This window comes from Rhipicephalus sanguineus, chromosome 8, assembly GCF_013339695.2.
Source record: "Rhipicephalus sanguineus isolate Rsan-2018 chromosome 8, BIME_Rsan_1.4, whole genome shotgun sequence".
NCBI lineage: Eukaryota > Metazoa > Arthropoda > Arachnida > Ixodida > Ixodidae > Rhipicephalus > Rhipicephalus sanguineus.
Window position 1 is genome coordinate 77,250,552 of NC_051183.1, and position 18,016 is coordinate 77,268,567.

The following is an 18,016-nucleotide window of genomic DNA, read 5'->3' on the forward strand; positions in this document are numbered from 1 at the left end:
AAAAAATATTCAGGAGCCCTTATCCATTGGAAAATGGGGGCAAGCGAAGCTTTGCGTCTGCGAGCTCGACGTACTCTTTTAGGGGCGTAGCTCCTCTTAGTCTAACCTTGTCACGTCTCCGTTGTCCGGCGTAAACGAATCTCCCGTATGATGCAATAGATGGCGCTGTCTCATAGAAGTACATACAAACTGCAGTTCAGGGACGATATTCTAGATGGCGCTGTACACAATCTGTGTCGTCATCACCATTTCTCGTCTCATTTCCTAGATGGCATTGGTCCAATAGAATTGTGTGCAATATGGCGCTTGTGTGAATCAACACTAGATGGCACTAGAAGTGCCGCTGCTCTCCGATTGGCTGCTGCGCGGGGATGCGCGGGGAGCGAGCGCCTCTCTCATTCTCCTGGATCACCGCCGTACGTGTCGGATCGTTGGCGGAGCATGGATGCGCAGCGGCGGGCGCTCGCTTGGCGGCAGCCAGGCGGATCCCGTGACGGTGCGCGCCAAGGACACTGCTGCAAAACGGGCTCAACGAGAAGCGAATCCCGAGACCATGATTGCTTCAGGAGCTGCGCCCAAGCTCTTCATCATTCACCCGTGGATATGCTGTAATTTTTTTCTCCCTATCGCATTACGCAATGGTCCCTCCTGATTTGTTCCTTCCTCCATGCTGGGGATTGGACCTTCATCTATATGCATAGGAGTGCAACACTTTGGTTGCTACAGGCAACAATGACAGTCAAGCATTCATTCCGAGGCAACAATGAAATGTGGCAACAATGAAACGACAAGTCACCGCGATAAATCATCACATTGCCATATCAGAAATGGCCGATCACTGACGATCAAGAGAGCATCGATTATTGGAAAATGGCGCAAATACACGTGACTGGCGCACCTTAGAGGGCCTCATTTCTGTACGTTCTCCGGCAACGGGTTTTTCGCAGACAACGCCAAAATCTGGGCGTTATAAAAGCTTTGCTTAAAAATCAAATAACTGAGTTGCCTGTAACTGTACGTACATGCACATCTCCCTCACAATGTTAACCTCAGTATACCGTATACACTTGTGTAAGAGCCGCACTTTTTTTCCGAGATTTTGATGGGGTGCGGCCCGTCCACGGAAGTGTGAAATTTTTGTTCAATTTTCGATCCACGTATGGAAAAACCCATTTAATCGCGCCATATATACCCAACAATGGGATATCTGGCGTCTAGCTGCGGACATCCTCACTAGATGTCTTCATCGATATCGCTGCTCGGGCTCGGCTCATCGCCGCTGCTCAGACCATCCGCATGTTCATGTATCCAATCGTCCTCAGTGCGGTCCATGGCATTGGAAATCCCGGTCACCTTAAAGCGTCGTCGCGTCTCGCCATACGCGAGATGCGACGGCGCTGCCGTTTGCTGGCGAGATTTTTTTATTTTACTTTTTTCAAAATTTGTACTGCCATGTTGGGGGGAGAGGCCCTTACATGAGTGCGGCCCTTAGTTGAGTGTATACAGTATCACCAATTTAAAACATGCATACAGCTGTGATAGGTCTCAGTCAATTACACTTAGAATGCTCCAGACGGGCTCGTTCCCCTCGCGCGGCTTTCTCAGTCGTATCTCCACAGACGTTGATTCAAGCTGTCCGGACTGTAATGAGAGTTATTGTTCCTTAGCGCACATGCTTTGGCGATGCCCCGCGTTACCTAACGGCCCACTATCCAGCGAAGCCGACTGGGAAGAGGCACTCCGGAGCCCATCGCTCCAGGCACAAATCCAGGCAATCCAGAGGGCCCAAGAAAGGGCGGAACATCACGGTGTCCCAGCCCCGACCTGGACGCGGCCAGCAGCTTCTGCGGGTCCCCGATAGGGGTTCCCGCGAAAGCTCCTAAGGATCAAATAAAGTTCATTGTCTGTCTGTCTGTCAGCTGTGATTACGCTTAACAAGAGGGAATAGTATCTTAATAGTCGGCAATTTTTTACCTTTACCTAAAATGTCACATTGTGAAGTTTCGTAGACAACCAGTCACTGCGACAGTCCCTATTAGACACAACACGCCCCAATGTCACTGCGACTGGCCCTATTAGACACAACATGCGGCAACATTTTTGCAAGCAAGAAACACTGTTAAACGCACAGTACACGACAGACAGTATTGTCAGTTTCCCGGTTTGTAAAGACGAGCTGATAGCGTCGCTTCCCTTCACTACCCACTACACGCAGAGGAGGTTTAAAACAAAAACGCTGGAGCAGAAGCTCTCGCAATGCCTTACCGACAAAAGCGAAGGCAGCCCTTGGCCACCCTTTTATCTTGGAAACACTCTTTCTCGGAGGTGCCCGCTTAGAGGTCAAGTGGTTTTGCTCTGTTAAAGGGGTACTGACACCAATTTTTGAAAGCGAGTTTACTCTCCTGAACAAATTTCCTGAAAACAGAGACAGTTCAGAGCAAGTGTGAAGCTAAGTAAATGCTGATAAGATATCTTATTTTGATTTTAAGGTCAATTTTTCACATGGCGCATCTATTGACATCGACACAAGCGTGTCGTCAGGCCACAGTACTAATACCAGTGACTTCATGCACCAGTATGGCTAGTTGCGATCACGTCAGTTAACAAAACTTTCAAAATGGCCACTTGTGCATCACCAACGGAGCCACAGAGCAAAGCGGCCGTGGAAACGTCACAATATCTTGCATGACAAAATGTACTTTTGGGCTAGTTGGTTCATAATCGTAGTAGAACAGCGCCGGCGAAAACAACAGACCAGACGAGGAGAAGGACACGTAACACAAGGCGCACTAACAACTGAAAGTTTATTCGGTATCTGCACAGAATAAATACTGCCTTCACATGAATAAACAGAAGAAAGAAGGTTACAAAAGCTATGACACTGTATCACGTGGTCACTCCTACTGTGCGTGCAAAACGGTTCCTGAAAGAAATCTGACATCCTTCTCTGAAAGCAAAACAGAAGGCATGCTGACACAAGATTCCCCGAGCTTTTTAATCTCTAGGGCTTCGACAACCTCCCTTGTTAACCTGTCAGCTGACTTGTACATGACGCCAGTGCTTTCAAATCGAGGTGCGCAACCGCAGTCTCTGCAATGGATACCTAGATGCCCCGATACCACTTTCGTTGTGTTGTACTTGTGCTCTTTTAATCTATCATTTAGGCATCTTCCTGTTTGGCCTATGTATGACGCACCGCAAGACAAAGGGATTGTGTAAACCACATTATCGGTGCACTGTACAAACCTGTCGCGATGCTTCTTAGTGCACACAGGTGTCTTACTTTCTGCGTTAACCGCCCGACACATTTTTGCCAGCTTGTCGGGTGCGGTAAACACCACCTTTACTCCCGCCCTTTCCGCCACTTTCTTCAAGTTGTGCGAAACGGAATGTACGTAAGGAATAGCGGAGACATTCTTTGTACCGCACAATTGTGCTGCTGCACGGTTGGCGTTAGCGCCTTGGTTCATCACTTTTAGCATCTTTTCTGCAACGCTAGACAGAATTGCTCGCGGGTACCCCGCGTCTGTTAGACGACGAACCTCGTCTCCTCGACGAACCTCGTCTCCTCGTCTGGTCTGTTGTTTTCGCCGGCGCTGTTCTACTACGATCTTGCATGAGCATGTGACGAGAGGCTCATACCGTGTTGTGGCATCAGGGTACAGTAGGAAATGAAACTAGCCTTTAAAAACATGCTGTTAATTTTTCAGGGTATAATCGAGCTTAGCAGTACATTTTCTAGACATTTGAGGGTACCACCTTTTATTTGTTGCAAAAAAAAAAATGACAACTACAAAATTTCGTGTCAGTATCCATTTAATATAAAAGCTAGGTTAATTATAAAATAAGAGACTGTTTTTCCCGACAAAAGTAACAAGCCATCAGCAATGATGGCTTCATCACCAATTCAATTTGCCATGACTCTGAAATTTCTTGAGGAAACTAGTAACACAAAACACAGACTGAGCAGTATCTGTCCAGAAACAATTTGCCATATTAAACTCGTAGGGCATGGGAGGAAAAGACTCCCTTTTCTTCGCTGAACGCGAACCTTTTATCTTGCCCCTGCTAAGATGGCTGCTGCAGCTGTCATCTTAGGGTGGGCACAGCTTCACTCTTGAGGCATGATTTCCACTCCAGCAATTCTTTGTAAACCTCCTTGCTATATGCCACAACAAACATGGCACATTTTCGAAGACAATGTTGCTGTTCCTCGCAGAAGCCACAATGTGGGTTCCCTTCTTCAAGTTAAACAGCCAGCCAGCATGGCTAGTCCTTCATCACACAGTTTGCCACACACATGTATGTTCTCTCGCACATATTGTAAACTAAACGATAAGATGATTACAGATGTTCAAGACAAAAAAGAAACGTTTCTACATCGCTCACTCCTGCACCAAGCACTGTGCAACTGCACCAAGACTGCACTATACATTAAAGTGGCAGTGATGGTGTTTTGCCATCCGTGGTCACTACACGTGCTGGTGACGTCGAACCAAGACGTAGTTAGCGCTGCGTGAAGTGCCTATGAAGAGGTCTATTGTGCCTGCACGGCCTGCATGTTCAAGTGTTGATGATTGGCCGAGTTGATTTATCGTACTTGAAATGCTACAGCGCATCACGGAGAATAAAGAAACGGCTAAATGAAAGTACATGGCGTTCTGTCCTTTAGGTTGGCTGGCTCGGCTGTTTCTTCATTTTCCGTGATACGCTATACAAGTTCATGTTCTGCACTTTCATGCTTAGCAGCTCCACACCTGAACCGTAAGGCCACCGCGGCTGGTAGTCCACAGTTGTGCCACCATTTTGGCCACCATTTGCCACCAGCTGGTAGTCTGTGCATTTGCCACCACAGTGCTGCGTGAAGTACCCCGGGGAAAGGTCTACTGCGCCTGCAAGAGCTGCACGTTAATGCTTAGAAGCACCACACCTGAGGACGTAAGGCCACCACGGCTGGTAGTCTGTGCATTTGCCACCACTTTCATTTCATCATAGTTTCCGTCGTCTGGTTCGCCTCCTCCTTCGCCATCCTACGGTAGCATGCCTCCACGTGCTTCTTGAGCTTGTAGGTGTTGGCGAGGCCCTTGCTGCAGTGCGGGCAGTAGTGCGGGTACTCCCCCGCGTGCATCATGCGCTCGTGCTTCTTGGCGCTGCCGATTTCGGTGAAGCGCTCGTTGCACTGGCTGCACTGGAATGGCCGCTCGCCCGTGTGGGTCCGCATGTGTGACCTGAGGTGTGACTTCTGGTGGAATGCTCGGCCACAGTCGGAGCAGGTGTGTGGCCCAACGGCCCCAGAGTGCAGATTCCGGTGGCGCCTCATGTTCGACAGGACGTTGAAGCACTGGCCGCACACGTCGCACTCGTACAGCTTCACCGCGGTGTGTACCTGCTTGTGTATCTCGAGGCTTTCGTTGTTGCTGAAACGCCTGCCGCATATGATGCAAACGACGCGATAGTCCTTGTGCATCACTTCGTGCAGTTCGAGACTAGCCCTGCATGTGAGTGTGGAGAGATGTGAAAGAATTTGTTAGCACATGAGCTAGTAAAAGAATTGGTTAGACGTGACCAATGAAACCGACAAACAATTAAAATTAAGCCTAGCAAAGCATAGGGGACATCATTTGTTGTTTTGTAACTGTAGAGTAATGATTATGACATAAATTCAATTTAGGTCACAATCATTACAATTAATTGTTGGTTGTTACAATTACTCTGTTGGTTTCATTGGTTGTGTCTAGCAAAGAAAAAGAGCCCATCTCACCATTCCCCTTTAGTATGAAAGAGTTTGTAGAAACACTCAAGCCCATTATAAAACAAGGTTACTGTTCAGTAGGAAGCGCGACAGATGTTTGTTCACGTTGTGGCATAGATACAGATTTTCTTTACTCTTCTTACTTATACCTGTCCCACACGGGCACTTTAGAAAGGCCATCCAGTCGACGGCCACCGAAATGCCACAACTCTATCAACTCGATGGAGTTGTCGAGCTGCTACACGGCAGTTTTGAATTGCCGTTGAGGGGTTCAGGCGTTTCTCGCAAAAATTGTGTGGCGCTGCGAACCTATATTTTCGTATTCATGTCACCAAATTAGATAAGTACACTTAAAAGCAAAGATATGTCAGTTGTTTTTGTTTAAACATCTCAATAAACTGTTTATTCGTAGCTATGAATACATATTTAGTTTTTTAAGTTGCGTAGCTGCAAAGCTGTGGTGAGTGAGACATGGCAAGATGAATACAAGCACATTGCCGTTGTCGAAAGTGTGTGCAGTTAGCACATTTCAAGTGGCAATAATAGTTCATTAAATAATTCATAACGCTCACATACAGTTGAACCCACTTATAACGATCCCAAATATAACGATCTATCGGTTATAACGACCACATTTGTGTGCACTTACGATTTTCCTATGCTAACCATTGAAGTTGCGTCCAGATATAGCGAACATTTTTCAAAGCCTCCTACTTTTACAACGAAAACTTCAGACACGGTCGCGGTAAAAATATGGCGCATACGAAGCGAAAAAAAAAAGTTAAAACATGCCTTCTAAAGCGTGACAGGAGCGCGCGCTCGCGCGTGCCCCGCTCCAGTTTACTCGCGACTAAGATACCCAGATCGGCGAGCACCGCACGCAGATTTCGGACGCTGCGAGCGAGGTCGCTCACTTTCCAGCCTTTTCTTCAGTGGAGAATGGCAGTGAGGGGGAAAAAATAGTAGGCAGCATGAAGCCTTGCGGTCAGCTTTCGCACGGTAACCTTTCCTCACGCCGTTCTCTGCAGCTACGACCACCTGCGATGAACCAAACAATGCCTTGGAACGCAAGAAGGCATAAATGCAATAACTTTCCATCGCAAAAAAGGTTCATTGCGTCCCTAAACTCGTCGACGCCACAATGTGCCGCGAAAGGTCGTCCGTCTTTTCGGTAACGGCAGAGACCGGTCGATCGGTGATTACGACTTCCGCGCGATTGCGGCGATGCTTTCGCGGATAAGCATCAGAAATGAGCGAAGGCGAGGTGGCGGCCGTCGAAGAACGTGCCGTTATGCCTTATAGCCGACTACCTTATCACAGTCATCTGTAGATATCTGCTCGGCTGCGCGTGTGGCGCACGCCGTGCACTGCGGATTGACGGCGTGACGGCGGTACGAGCGCGCCATGCTGCCGTTCGCAAGTTCGCCGCCGCCGCGCCGTGCAAGACCGCTTTAAAGTGTGCGTCACTTTGTAGAAACGAAAGTAGCTCGCTGTTGTTAATGTCGATGCACGTCGATAGCGAGCATCGACAGCGACGACGTCGATGCACTGACAGCGAGCGTATACTGCGTGTTTGACTTGGTGACAACTGAAGTGCGCCGCGCATCGTCGTGCAGGGCCGCGAGAGCATCGTGGAGACGTAGAGTGCGCGTTGCTAGGAAAATGCTTGTTTTCGCCGCGTTGAACGAAGAGACCAGTCGCCGCACCCGTCCGTATGTGCACGGTCCGGAGTGAAGAAGCACGAAGAACGTACAAACGCGCGCATACATACAGAAAGCGGCCCGGCAATGACTCCGCGACCCGAGTAGGCGACGCGCTGCACGCAACTAGCCAGGGATGATCGGCTCCACGTCGCGGTACCGCGCTTCGGTGAAACGGTGTCAGCTCATTGCAAAGCCGGTTAATTCACTCGTGAGCACGCAGCGGGCGTCGCTTCACGACGCGAAAAGGCTTAGCTTATCACCGAAGGGGTTGTTAGCACTTTAATAAAAGTGCACAAAGAAAAAAAATGGCTTGGCCGCTGAGCGCACGTTTTTAAGGGCGAGTCCATATACAACAAACTACTGATATAACGACTACTTTTCGCGACGCTTTCGAGTTCGTTATAAACGGGTTCGACTGTATACGTTTTTAAAACATACTGGTTCAATTTTTCCTTTTCTAATCGTGAGTGCGAGCACACTGTGGACAAGGGGGCACTCTCTCACTGTTTCCGCTTCCGTCACTCAATGGCCATCGAAGTCTTGATAGAGCTGTGGGGTGCTCCTTTGACTCGGTAGACTATTGACTCGATGGCCTTCGAAACATCCCGTGTAACAGCTCGTACTTGACCATTGAGTCAACAGACTATCGGTTGGAAGGCCTTCTAAACGCCCGTGTGACCTGGGCATTAAACCTTTGTATCCCACGGCCAATCCAGTTGCGCAGGTAAATATTTTTTTGCCTACATGCAATTACTAAACATACAAAAGTGGGAATAAACCAAAATCCTGGAAAATTTAGCTTTATCTCCGGAATAAAACAAGTGTCCACATATGTGGATGCTGGAAACACCAGTTACACAGGTCCATCATCCTTGTTCATCCTACATGGGAACTTTGCCTGCCGACGGCTCTGTTCCAACGGATTAATCATTACCATCATCCCAACTTACCATAATCAGTCTTCATCATCAGTTCAACGCGTTCATCATTAACATCATCATCATCATAAATATTCACGTGGCCACTTGCTAACGGCTTTGATTCAACTTTCATCATCATCGTTCATTATCGTCATCTTGAACGCACTAATCTTCATGTTCAACTCTTTCATCATCATCAATATGACCATTCAAGGTCCGTTTGCTTGCCCACAGCTCTACTACAACGTGTTCGTCATCATCTTCATCGTCGTTGGTCATCATTGCCAATGCGTTCGTGGTTACGTTCAAACTGAATGCTTTCATCATCATCAGCAGCATTGTTCAAGAGGCCTTTGCTTGTTGATGGCTCTGCTTCAACGCACTAATTATCGGTACTCTCCAATTCTGAACATTCGCTTCCGCTAGTCAGCTCGAAAATTAACGAATACTTAACAAATGGCGTTTTGTGGTTCTTCTGGCATAGTTGCGCATGTCATTAAGTGCACAGGATGTGTGGCCCGGTTTGAAGGGACAACAATTCTTGGTTGGAGTGAAGACAAGACTACATGTATCAGTTTAGAAGCCTTTAGAAGCCTATCACATAAGAAATTTGACAACAAGTGCATGAGCACACCATCTCTTGCCCTCCTTGATTCTGAGTTTTATCTTCTGGATGCGGCTGCCGGGTCTTAGCTCACGTTTTCCTGCAGTTTTTCCTTGGTTGGCTGTTTTGCGTTGTTGGTGCTGCGTGTTGTTAAACTTTGTTATTCATCCCTCTTTTTTTCTTTTCCATGCTTCACTGTGGCATATATAAGGTGTATCATTCTGTCATTAAATCCAGTCGTCTCTCTTGTGGGTGTGTGTTCGTGCTGTTACTCCCTTGCTCTACAATGAACCAACTCGCCCAAAAAGAAGTATTGATGAAACACCTTACGCATGGTTAAGGTAATACATGTCAGCAGTGTCTATCATATGTGCTTACATGCTGCCTCAAAGTTTTGGCTCTACTGTCTTTTTTCTATTTTCATTGTATGCCTTGCTGACCTGCCTAGCTGCTTGTAAAGAGGTTGAGGTTTCCCAAGCCGTCTTTCTACGACATTCTTTCTCACCCTCCTCTATTGCACAACTATTCAGTGGAAATAAAGCATTCATTCATTCACATGTTAGTTTGCCATTTCTTTCACAATAGAGAAGAACAGAACAAGGGCTCACTTTGTGTCGGTGGTATAGCGACAGTGGGGGCACTTGTGCTTGTGCGAGGTCTGCTGATGTGCTTTCAGTCGCTTGGCTGTCACAAATCTGCCACCACATGACTCGCACCAGAAATCCAGACCGGTGGTCGTACCAAAGTCACCTGCAGCAGACAACATTGTGCTACTCGCACAACAGGCTTTTCCGGTTGCAACTGACATTTCAAAACTGGCATTTTGCAGAGAATAATCACCGCAAAATGCCGATCAAACACTCCCACCCAGCAAGTGCCTGCCCCCCCTCTCACAATCTGAGAAATTAAAGTTTTAAAATAATTAGAACAAATGCTCTTTAATAAAGCTTTTCATTTCAAATTTTCCAGTACATTAATAAACTTTTTTTTTCTGTCGGAGGGTTGCACATTTTGGCCGCCACCTTGAATTTTTGCCAACGTTCCTTGCATCATCACCACAACAAAGGGGGAGAGGGGGGGGCTGATCAGTGTTTTATGGTATCACGAAATCCCACAATTGCGACAAATTTCTCTGCACCTCTGCAAATACAATAAAACTAGAGCTGTGCGAATAGCAAAATTGTGGGTGCGAAGCGAATTCGAATATTGAAGTGTGAGTGCGAATCAAATCGAATACTTTTTGAATATTTCTCGAACAATGAGGTGCGGTCTGCGATGAGTGTTGCTGACAGTCTTTGTGGGCGAAAACCGAATACAGCAAAAATAAGAAACACACGTGGCAATATATAGGAACATCTGAAATTTTTGGATGCTAAAAATCTTTGGCATCCGATTTTTCAGACTTCCTGCCCAAATTTCAGGTGCAAGACAGCATTAATTGAGCCCCCACTTCTGCCACATCTTTCATCTCCATGTTGGAACCAGCGTTTTCTTGTGTTAATACATTTGCGACCGTAGCAAAGCTTGAAAGGCAGCTTTGCCGCAATACCGGGGTGTAATGAGGTGAAGCATATAGAAAATCTAGGGACCACTTCCAATCGGACGTTGACTGTGTCTTGGCAAAGTTCGACCGTAACAGAGCTTGAAAGGCAGCTTTGCCGCAATACGAGAGTGTAATGAGGTGAAGCATATTAAAAATCTGAAGGGTCACTTTCAATCGGACATTGACTGTATTTGTTTTCAGGAAGTTCGAATAGTAAAATTCCAGTGTGAATCGAATCGAATAGCAAACACTATTTACTTTTGAAAGACTGCGCAAATCCTTTCATTTTGCAGCACAAGATAAAGCCTAATTATCTAATTTTTCAGATTAAAAAGGTTCCCATTGGCAAGGTTCCACAGTCAACATCCAACTTTCAAACTACATAGGGACTGTGAAATCGTCTGAAAAATTGGGCTGTTCGTAAAAACGAATGCATTCTTTCTTTATTTCTAAGCAGGCAAGTGGCTTCTAAGCTTGCAAAATGTTCAAATTGATAACCATTCACAGGTTACAAACTAAACTAGTGAACACAAATTAAAAGCACTCAGCACAGCCACCGCGGGTTTGCAAATCATGCAGTTATGACAAGTCACAAGTGATGTGGCTGGCTGGGTTTCTTGCAACTTGAACAATACAGTAAAAGCTCATTATAGCTAAGCCATATCTGAAAGAAAATATATTTGGTGTATCGAAAATTCGTTATAAATGTATATTCATCACACTGAATGAATGGCAATGCAATTCTTCATTTATTTTGTTATAACCGAAAATTCATTACATCTGGATTTGCTATATCGAAATCCGACTGTACCAAATCACAAGCATCATGCAATGGTTTCGTTATGAAAGGAATAATTAACAACCACCTCATTGTAGCAGAAGCCACAAGGAAATCCAAAGCCACAAGGTTGTTCCTTGCGCTGCCAATCGCTAGCATCCTGGTTAGCTCAAGTGGTAGAGCGACTGCCCCAGAAAAGCATTGGTCCCGGGTTCGATCCCCGGACCAGAATGAATTTTTCTTCAGACTGGAAGCTTTCCTGTTTGAGGAATGCATATGGATTTCCTCGTGGCTTTGGCCACACAATTATCCCTTTCATAACCCTTCCGGGACCTTGTAGGATACCGCAGAACTCATTTGCAATGGCTTTGTTAAATCCATAATGCCATTCAACTTTTCTTCTATAAATAAACAAAAATGTATGAGGTAATGGGGTGAAACAAAACGCGATCCCATCGCTCTGACCACTTATAGAACTTGAACATTTTTCCCCTCGGTTACACAAAAACTAATTTGAGAACCCCAGCTCTAGGGCCATCTCTAGAGACAGTAATCGGGTGCCAAGCATCTAAACCTGTCGTGTGTTCTCCCAACGTCACACATACCAGACGTGTACCAAGATCAATTTCTGAAACAATCCGCACTTACATCTCAGAGGCATCTCTGGAAGCTCAGCACCAGACTTCTCGTCAAGTTCCTGTGTCTGGGTTTCTTGCGTGCAGGTCCTGGGTAGGCTGGTCTGCACACATGCAAAAGGAAGAAAATATTCCAGCCAGCTTTATGCCGTGAAAACCGTCAAACAGCGAAGCTTTGGCTTTTTGGTTTTAATGATGCACAAGCAACTTAGGCTATGGCATAGTTCCATGGCACATGGCATAGTTCTCAAGATGTCGGAATGTCTCGATGAGTCCTTGTCTGAACAAGGACCCTGAGGATGCCAACAGGTTAAGAGTTTGTGGTGCACTGATTTTATTATGTCTTTGTAGGGGATGCCGACGTTCTTGATTTTTTTATGCCAAGCTTTCGCTGCACATTCACTTGCCTTCTCATTTCCATCGATTCCGACGTGGCTCAAAACAGCGAAGCTGTCACCGCTTTCGTGAGGCATTTAACTTTGCTCCTAAGTTTCGGCGGAGTTTTCACTAAAGATTTATTTCTTGTTTTTTTGTTCTTCAGGTTAAGCCACGCGGATCCCGCTTGACGACATGCTCATTCATGGCCGCGCTGGAACGCTAAAGTGGCGTTCCAGTGCGGCCGTTGCCCACTGCACCCGCCCACATGTCCAAAACATGTATTAGTACTGTCACGGCTGTGCTGCAACTCAAGCAGTGTTGCAAGCGTTGCTGCTGCACATGACATGCACAGCCGCACTGATAGTGTTCCGCAGCGGCCACAACTCTCATACACCTACAGTCACACCTCTCCACAGTCGATCATGTGACCTCCTCCCCTTTCCCCTTTCAAAAGACTCCCACTTTCCGCCCATTCACGTGATAATACAGTGCATTCATATGCTTCCTATAAATTCATGTTGAGCAAATGTGGGTGTATAGCCCAGTGGTTATGACACTTGTCTTCGGACCGTGAGGGCCTGGATTCAAACCCCGCCGCGCTAAGTTAGCTTATTTTGTTTTATTTGTTTCTTTATTCGCTCCCCCCTTCTATGTGGTCAATCACATAACCTCCTTCCCTTTCGCCCTCTCGCGAGCCTCCTCCTTTATCCCTGGTCATGTGACCTGTTTTAGCAAAGCCTGGACAGCACCAGTGCAGGGTCCGCAAAGGCAGCTTCACTTAAATCTTAAAGGGACACTAAAGTGAAACACTCAATCGGTTTGGATTGATAAATTGTACTCTGAGCACTCTGACATCCTTAATTTCACCATCATAGGTTTATTAATAGAGGAGATAATCAAGGCTAAAGTTGTATTTTTAAATTTCGCGCCGAAATCTATGCGCGTTACGTCACAGATTTCAAAGTGTATTTTTCTTATTTTGGTGTCAACGAAATTTTCTGAGGTCTATGGCCACCCTCAGAGGACAACGTACTTAATTTTTACTGATTAGGAACTACGTAGGACCTAGCAGATGCTGTCAAAATCTTATGACATCACGGCACTTGGTGCAGGAATTTTAAGGTGCTGCCGCCACCCACAATTTCTTTTTGCTAATTTTCTCGCTTACTAAGCATCTTCTCGCGGTAAGTCTGGTGATTTTGGAACAGTGAAAGAGTAACTTACTAATATCAGAAAAAAATTTGCAGTGGCTTAGCTCGGCTATGCCAGGATATACGTAGCGTTAGCAAAGGTTCAGCTGATTATTCTTAGCTTTCCAGATTGTCTAGGACTTTTAGCCTTCTTCTGTTCATTCTTTGTACGCTGAACCGCTAATTGCCAGGCAACTACTTCGGGATCCGATGAGATAAGCTTCTTGGCTCTTCTGCGCCGTCGAGCAGCATTTGCACTCTCCTTCTCCATGGCGTTACCCGCCTGCAAACGCCAGTCGGAGGCGCTATCAAGCGGCCCCAGCACAGCGTCAGACGGCGACTACACAGCGAAGGCGAACAGCTGCGCGCGCACCGGCGCCACTGTGTGTATGGCTACGACGTCACTCCTCTCGAAAGCGGCGCAGACCAGCAGCGGCGAGCCACGCGCACCAGCGCCAGCCTGTTTGCCGTGCCTACGACGCCATTCCTCCCGAACGCGCAGACCAGCAGTGGCGAGCCGGAGAGCGCGCGAGATGCCAGCTCCGGCGACCCAGCTGTGTGACATGACTGATCCTCGCGCATGCGCAGCACGGCTCATGACGCTCCACGCGAAATCGGCTTCGGCTAGGCAAGTGTAGCTAACGCTACAAATTTTTTTTTTTCAGTGTGCCTTTAAATATTTTTAACAAGATTAATTTTCAAGCTTGAATCATGTGTTAAAGGACAACTGAACCAATGAACCAATATTGGCAAAGTTGCAAGGCTCATTATGGTGTAGTTTTCAAGCTAGAAGCCTCTAGTTTTCTAGTTAACCCTTGAAACAGCACCTAAGCAGATGTGCAGCTGGTACTTGTCACTGTCACTCATGTACAGGCACGCCACCTCCGTGATAGCATTCTGAAATATCCGAAAGCTAATAGAGAAATATTTGTTTATGAATAGCAGCTATTCGACTTAAAGACCAAATCTAACAGAACACTACTCAGTTTCATTCGCAAATTCCAAATCCTGGCACATTCCCAGTGTAATTTGCCTTTTTCATTTCCCTGTGCTGCCCTCTTCCATTTTGGTAGGGGCAGAGATAACCGGTATCGCCAGAACGAATGCCTCTGAGATCAAGAGGTGTTTCATGACTTTACCACCAGGGGAAGGGCGCATGAGCGTGGCATTATGAAAAATGCAGATTTACTGGCAATACAATTTGACATTTTCTCTAGTGTCCTGCTCACAAGACACTAGAAGCACTGAGTCACTACGACGGGAATTTGCCGCACCGGCCCTGTGTTATAAGGGGACTCAACTGCGCCGAGTCAACACTGCTCCATAGGGCAAGAACTGACTCAGCCTGCACTCCCGCATGGCCATTCAAATTGGGGGGTACTGCTTCTCCGGTGCCCACTGAATAAAATTAAGTGGACAATACAGATCAATACATATGGTCCAGCAAGCACGTTCGCCCTGAAAGAACAAAGCTCATGGACAGCATGAAAAAAAAAGAGTGCTTGCCCACTGGTGTACTGAGCATATTGCTTTTCCAGAAGGTGCATAAATAGTTTGCAAGAAAGTTTGTGTTATTCAATTAACCTATCTGGGAGAAACTGGCTTAAACGGGCCCTGCAACACTTTTTCAGCATGGTCAGAAAATGCTGCCAACTGGTGGTAGGGGTTCCTGGGAACACGTTAATCCAGACATTGTAACACAGCACGCGACTTGGAATTTATAATTAATTCTCAATGTCAGCTATAAATCACTAGCTCTTCTCTCGACAAATGATGCGATAAACCCAAAGTCCACGACCACTGGCTGATTTGAGCATAGTGAGCTGCATAATTGCCACGGCAGCCGTGGAATGCTGCCAAGTGCCCGCGCACTCGCTCGCGATCACGCTGAAACTAAGCCACACGTTTGAAGAAAAAGAAAAGAAAAAGTGCTCAAGTTTATGACGTGCACTGACAAACGGACGCTTCTTGCCCCCCCTTGTCATTTCCTTCTGTGTAGTTTTCAGCGCGCTCACCTGTACGAAAGTTGAAAGAAAGTGCTTAAACCGTGCGACAAATCCATGCAACTCCGCTCGCACCTGACGGATTCTGAAAATATTTACAGCAGTCAACTCGTGAGGCAGTAACGAAGCCATTCAATGATCACTTGGAAAAGTGTTGCAGGGCCCCTTTAAGTGACACTTGGTGAAAGATACTTTGCGGAAAGAGATGCTCGGGCAGAGCAATTGCCGGCCAGGTCTGACAGGCTAACATCACCTGTAGCAACATCACCACTACCACCACCACCTTTTGAAAAGGCCAGGACACTCTGGCACATTGCGATGACTCGAGCAAACGTTTCACGCACAAGATGGCCACCATACCTGGCATCCCTTAGATGCAGCTCTCAGTAGCCGTGCCATAATGGTTGTTTCTGGAAAGACGGACAGTTTCATTGATTTAGTGCATCATATGAAGAAACAAGTTCACCCTCATCATCCTGAACACCCCCAACAAGAATAAGCTTGAAGGCCAACTGTAGCAATATTGCGCATCACATACATATTTGTATTGACAGTTGAGCTAATAGTTGCTTCTTGTATAATTATACTACTAAAAGAGTGCAGAAAATTCGTAAATTTCTTTCAGGACTACATAAGCACTCTTGATACATAGGTTTCATTGTGACAATTATAGAGCAGATGAAACGTTAACCATCTTTCCTATTCAGCCAGGCATGCATGAAATGTCCAGCGAACTGTACATCAAGTTAAAAATGCATTGTGCAAGGTTTTAAAAACATTTATTTCATTCATGCAGAAAATTCGACCATAAATTATTGCAACCCAAGTTACCGGGAGAATCGTTACAGAAATGGAAACGTCCTAGAGGGTATATTGAGTACCCTGACAACGTTAATTGCATGAAAAGCCAAGGCCAGCTCACTGCTGTTAACCACAGGTACTTGCTACAGCTTTTTTTATGCACGAGTGTAAATGCCCCATCTGTGAAATCGGCATTGTTAAATGTGGATGGATGGATGGATAGGGCTGTACCCTTTTTGATCAGGCAGCGGCTCACACCAACTAGCCATAACACGTAATGAGGTACTTACTCTATGTAGTGAAGAACTAAATTTCACTCCTGCAGTAATTTTAGCCATCAATCAGATAACCTAAACTTGGTTATTTCTACCTGCTTAAAGTCTATTTTGCCTTTACTGTCCCTAAACACAATGCTTTGAAAAAATGCCAGGCCTGTGTGGAACTCGCAGCACAGTCACAACGAAAGCTGGAAGAGAGGCCTTTCAAAAGCCTTTTGTAAACTCTATTGGGGCAACTACTACTAGAACACTAGCATGGCATCCACTATGCCATAAATAGTTTTTGTGAAGAAGGGAAGCACCCACTACACCATTTTTTATTCTGCGGACAAGCGAAGTACCCACTACACATATGTAATGCATTGAGTGCAATTTGTTAATGCGGTGGCTGATGTCGATGAAGAATTACGGCTGATCCCTTTGAAATGGGTTGGAAGCTTTAAACAACCCACTAGTAACGTAACTCACATTGTGTGATGCTTGGTCGTTATTTTACTCTCCATACGTTAACATGATTCCTTGACAACAGAATTACACTTGCGAAGTACCCACTACGCCATAAATCATGAAAATTTTTTTGAAGTAGGGAAACATCCACTATGCTGCATTATTCGTCATTCTGCGGAGAAGCATGGTACCCGCAAGAAATCTGTAAGGCATTATGAGCACATTGTTGATTCTGTGGCTGATGACGACGAAGAATTATGGCTGAGCCTTTTGTAATGGCTTGGAAGCATTCAACTACCCAACCGTTACGCAGTGGCATTGTGTGACGCCTGGTTGTTACGCAATTCGCATTGTGTAACGCCTGGTTATTTTAAATGCGAAGCATTTCTTAGTGAACCCAAGGCACTTTGAATGTTTCTATCTATGTATCTACGTATCTATCTATCTATCTAGAGTGCCTCCTTAGCTTGGTGTAGACCAAAATTGGCATGGGAAGAAGAGGGTTTGACGACTATGACTGTCTCGTCATGATGATGCAACTAACGTGAAAATCCTGTCACAACCGTCATTAAACTCTTTGCTCCACATACGTGTGCCATTTACCCGTATACCATCAACCACGGTAAGCGAGTATGCGCCACAGGTGATTGACAGTTTATATCTTCCCAGGAACAGCAAGAATAGACATTGGTAATTTAAATGCATGAGCGTAAAGAAAAATTGACATAGGCAGCACTGACCCGACAAATGCAAAGAATAACAATCAGGGTCCCAACAGGAATCGAACCCAGGCATTCTGTGTGGCAGTCAGGTTTCTACCACAGAGCCACGCCTCGTCTTGAAAATCTTTGGAAAAAGACCCTATGCAGGCGTAATGACACATTACATTTGTATTCCTATGACTCAGCAAGCTATATTCAAGCGTTGCTCGACCCCGGAGGAATACGCTAATGAAAGTTACATATGATATTCGCATCATCACAC

The 18,016-nt window shown here is 46.0% G+C and overlaps 1 protein-coding gene and 1 non-coding gene across 3 annotated transcripts in view; one reads left to right on the forward strand and one right to left on the reverse strand.

The window, feature by feature from the left end:
* Nucleotides 1-2,765: 2,765 nt before the first annotated feature.
* The window catches only part of LOC125756269 (zinc finger protein 239-like), a 52,274-nt gene continuing 37,023 nt past the window's right edge, over nt 2,766-18,016 (reverse strand). Inside the window, exons 2-5 of one of the 2 annotated variants that reach the window (XM_049418506.1) lie at nt 15,867-15,916; nt 11,949-12,039; nt 9,588-9,729; nt 2,767-5,492 (exon numbers count right to left, since the gene is read on the reverse strand). In XM_049418506.1, the coding sequence (XP_049274463.1) occupies nt 4,982-5,492; nt 9,588-9,729; nt 11,949-12,039; nt 15,867-15,916 (794 nt within the window). In that variant the 3' untranslated portion in view covers nt 2,767-4,981. Of the gene's footprint in view, nt 5,493-9,587; nt 9,730-11,948; nt 12,040-15,866; nt 15,917-18,016 lie in introns of both variants that reach the window. The other variant, XM_049418505.1, reaches the window with a different exon arrangement.
* Nucleotides 11,459-11,532, forward strand: Trnal-cag (transfer RNA leucine (anticodon CAG)). The gene has a single exon. It is a non-coding gene; the product is annotated as a tRNA-Leu (tRNA).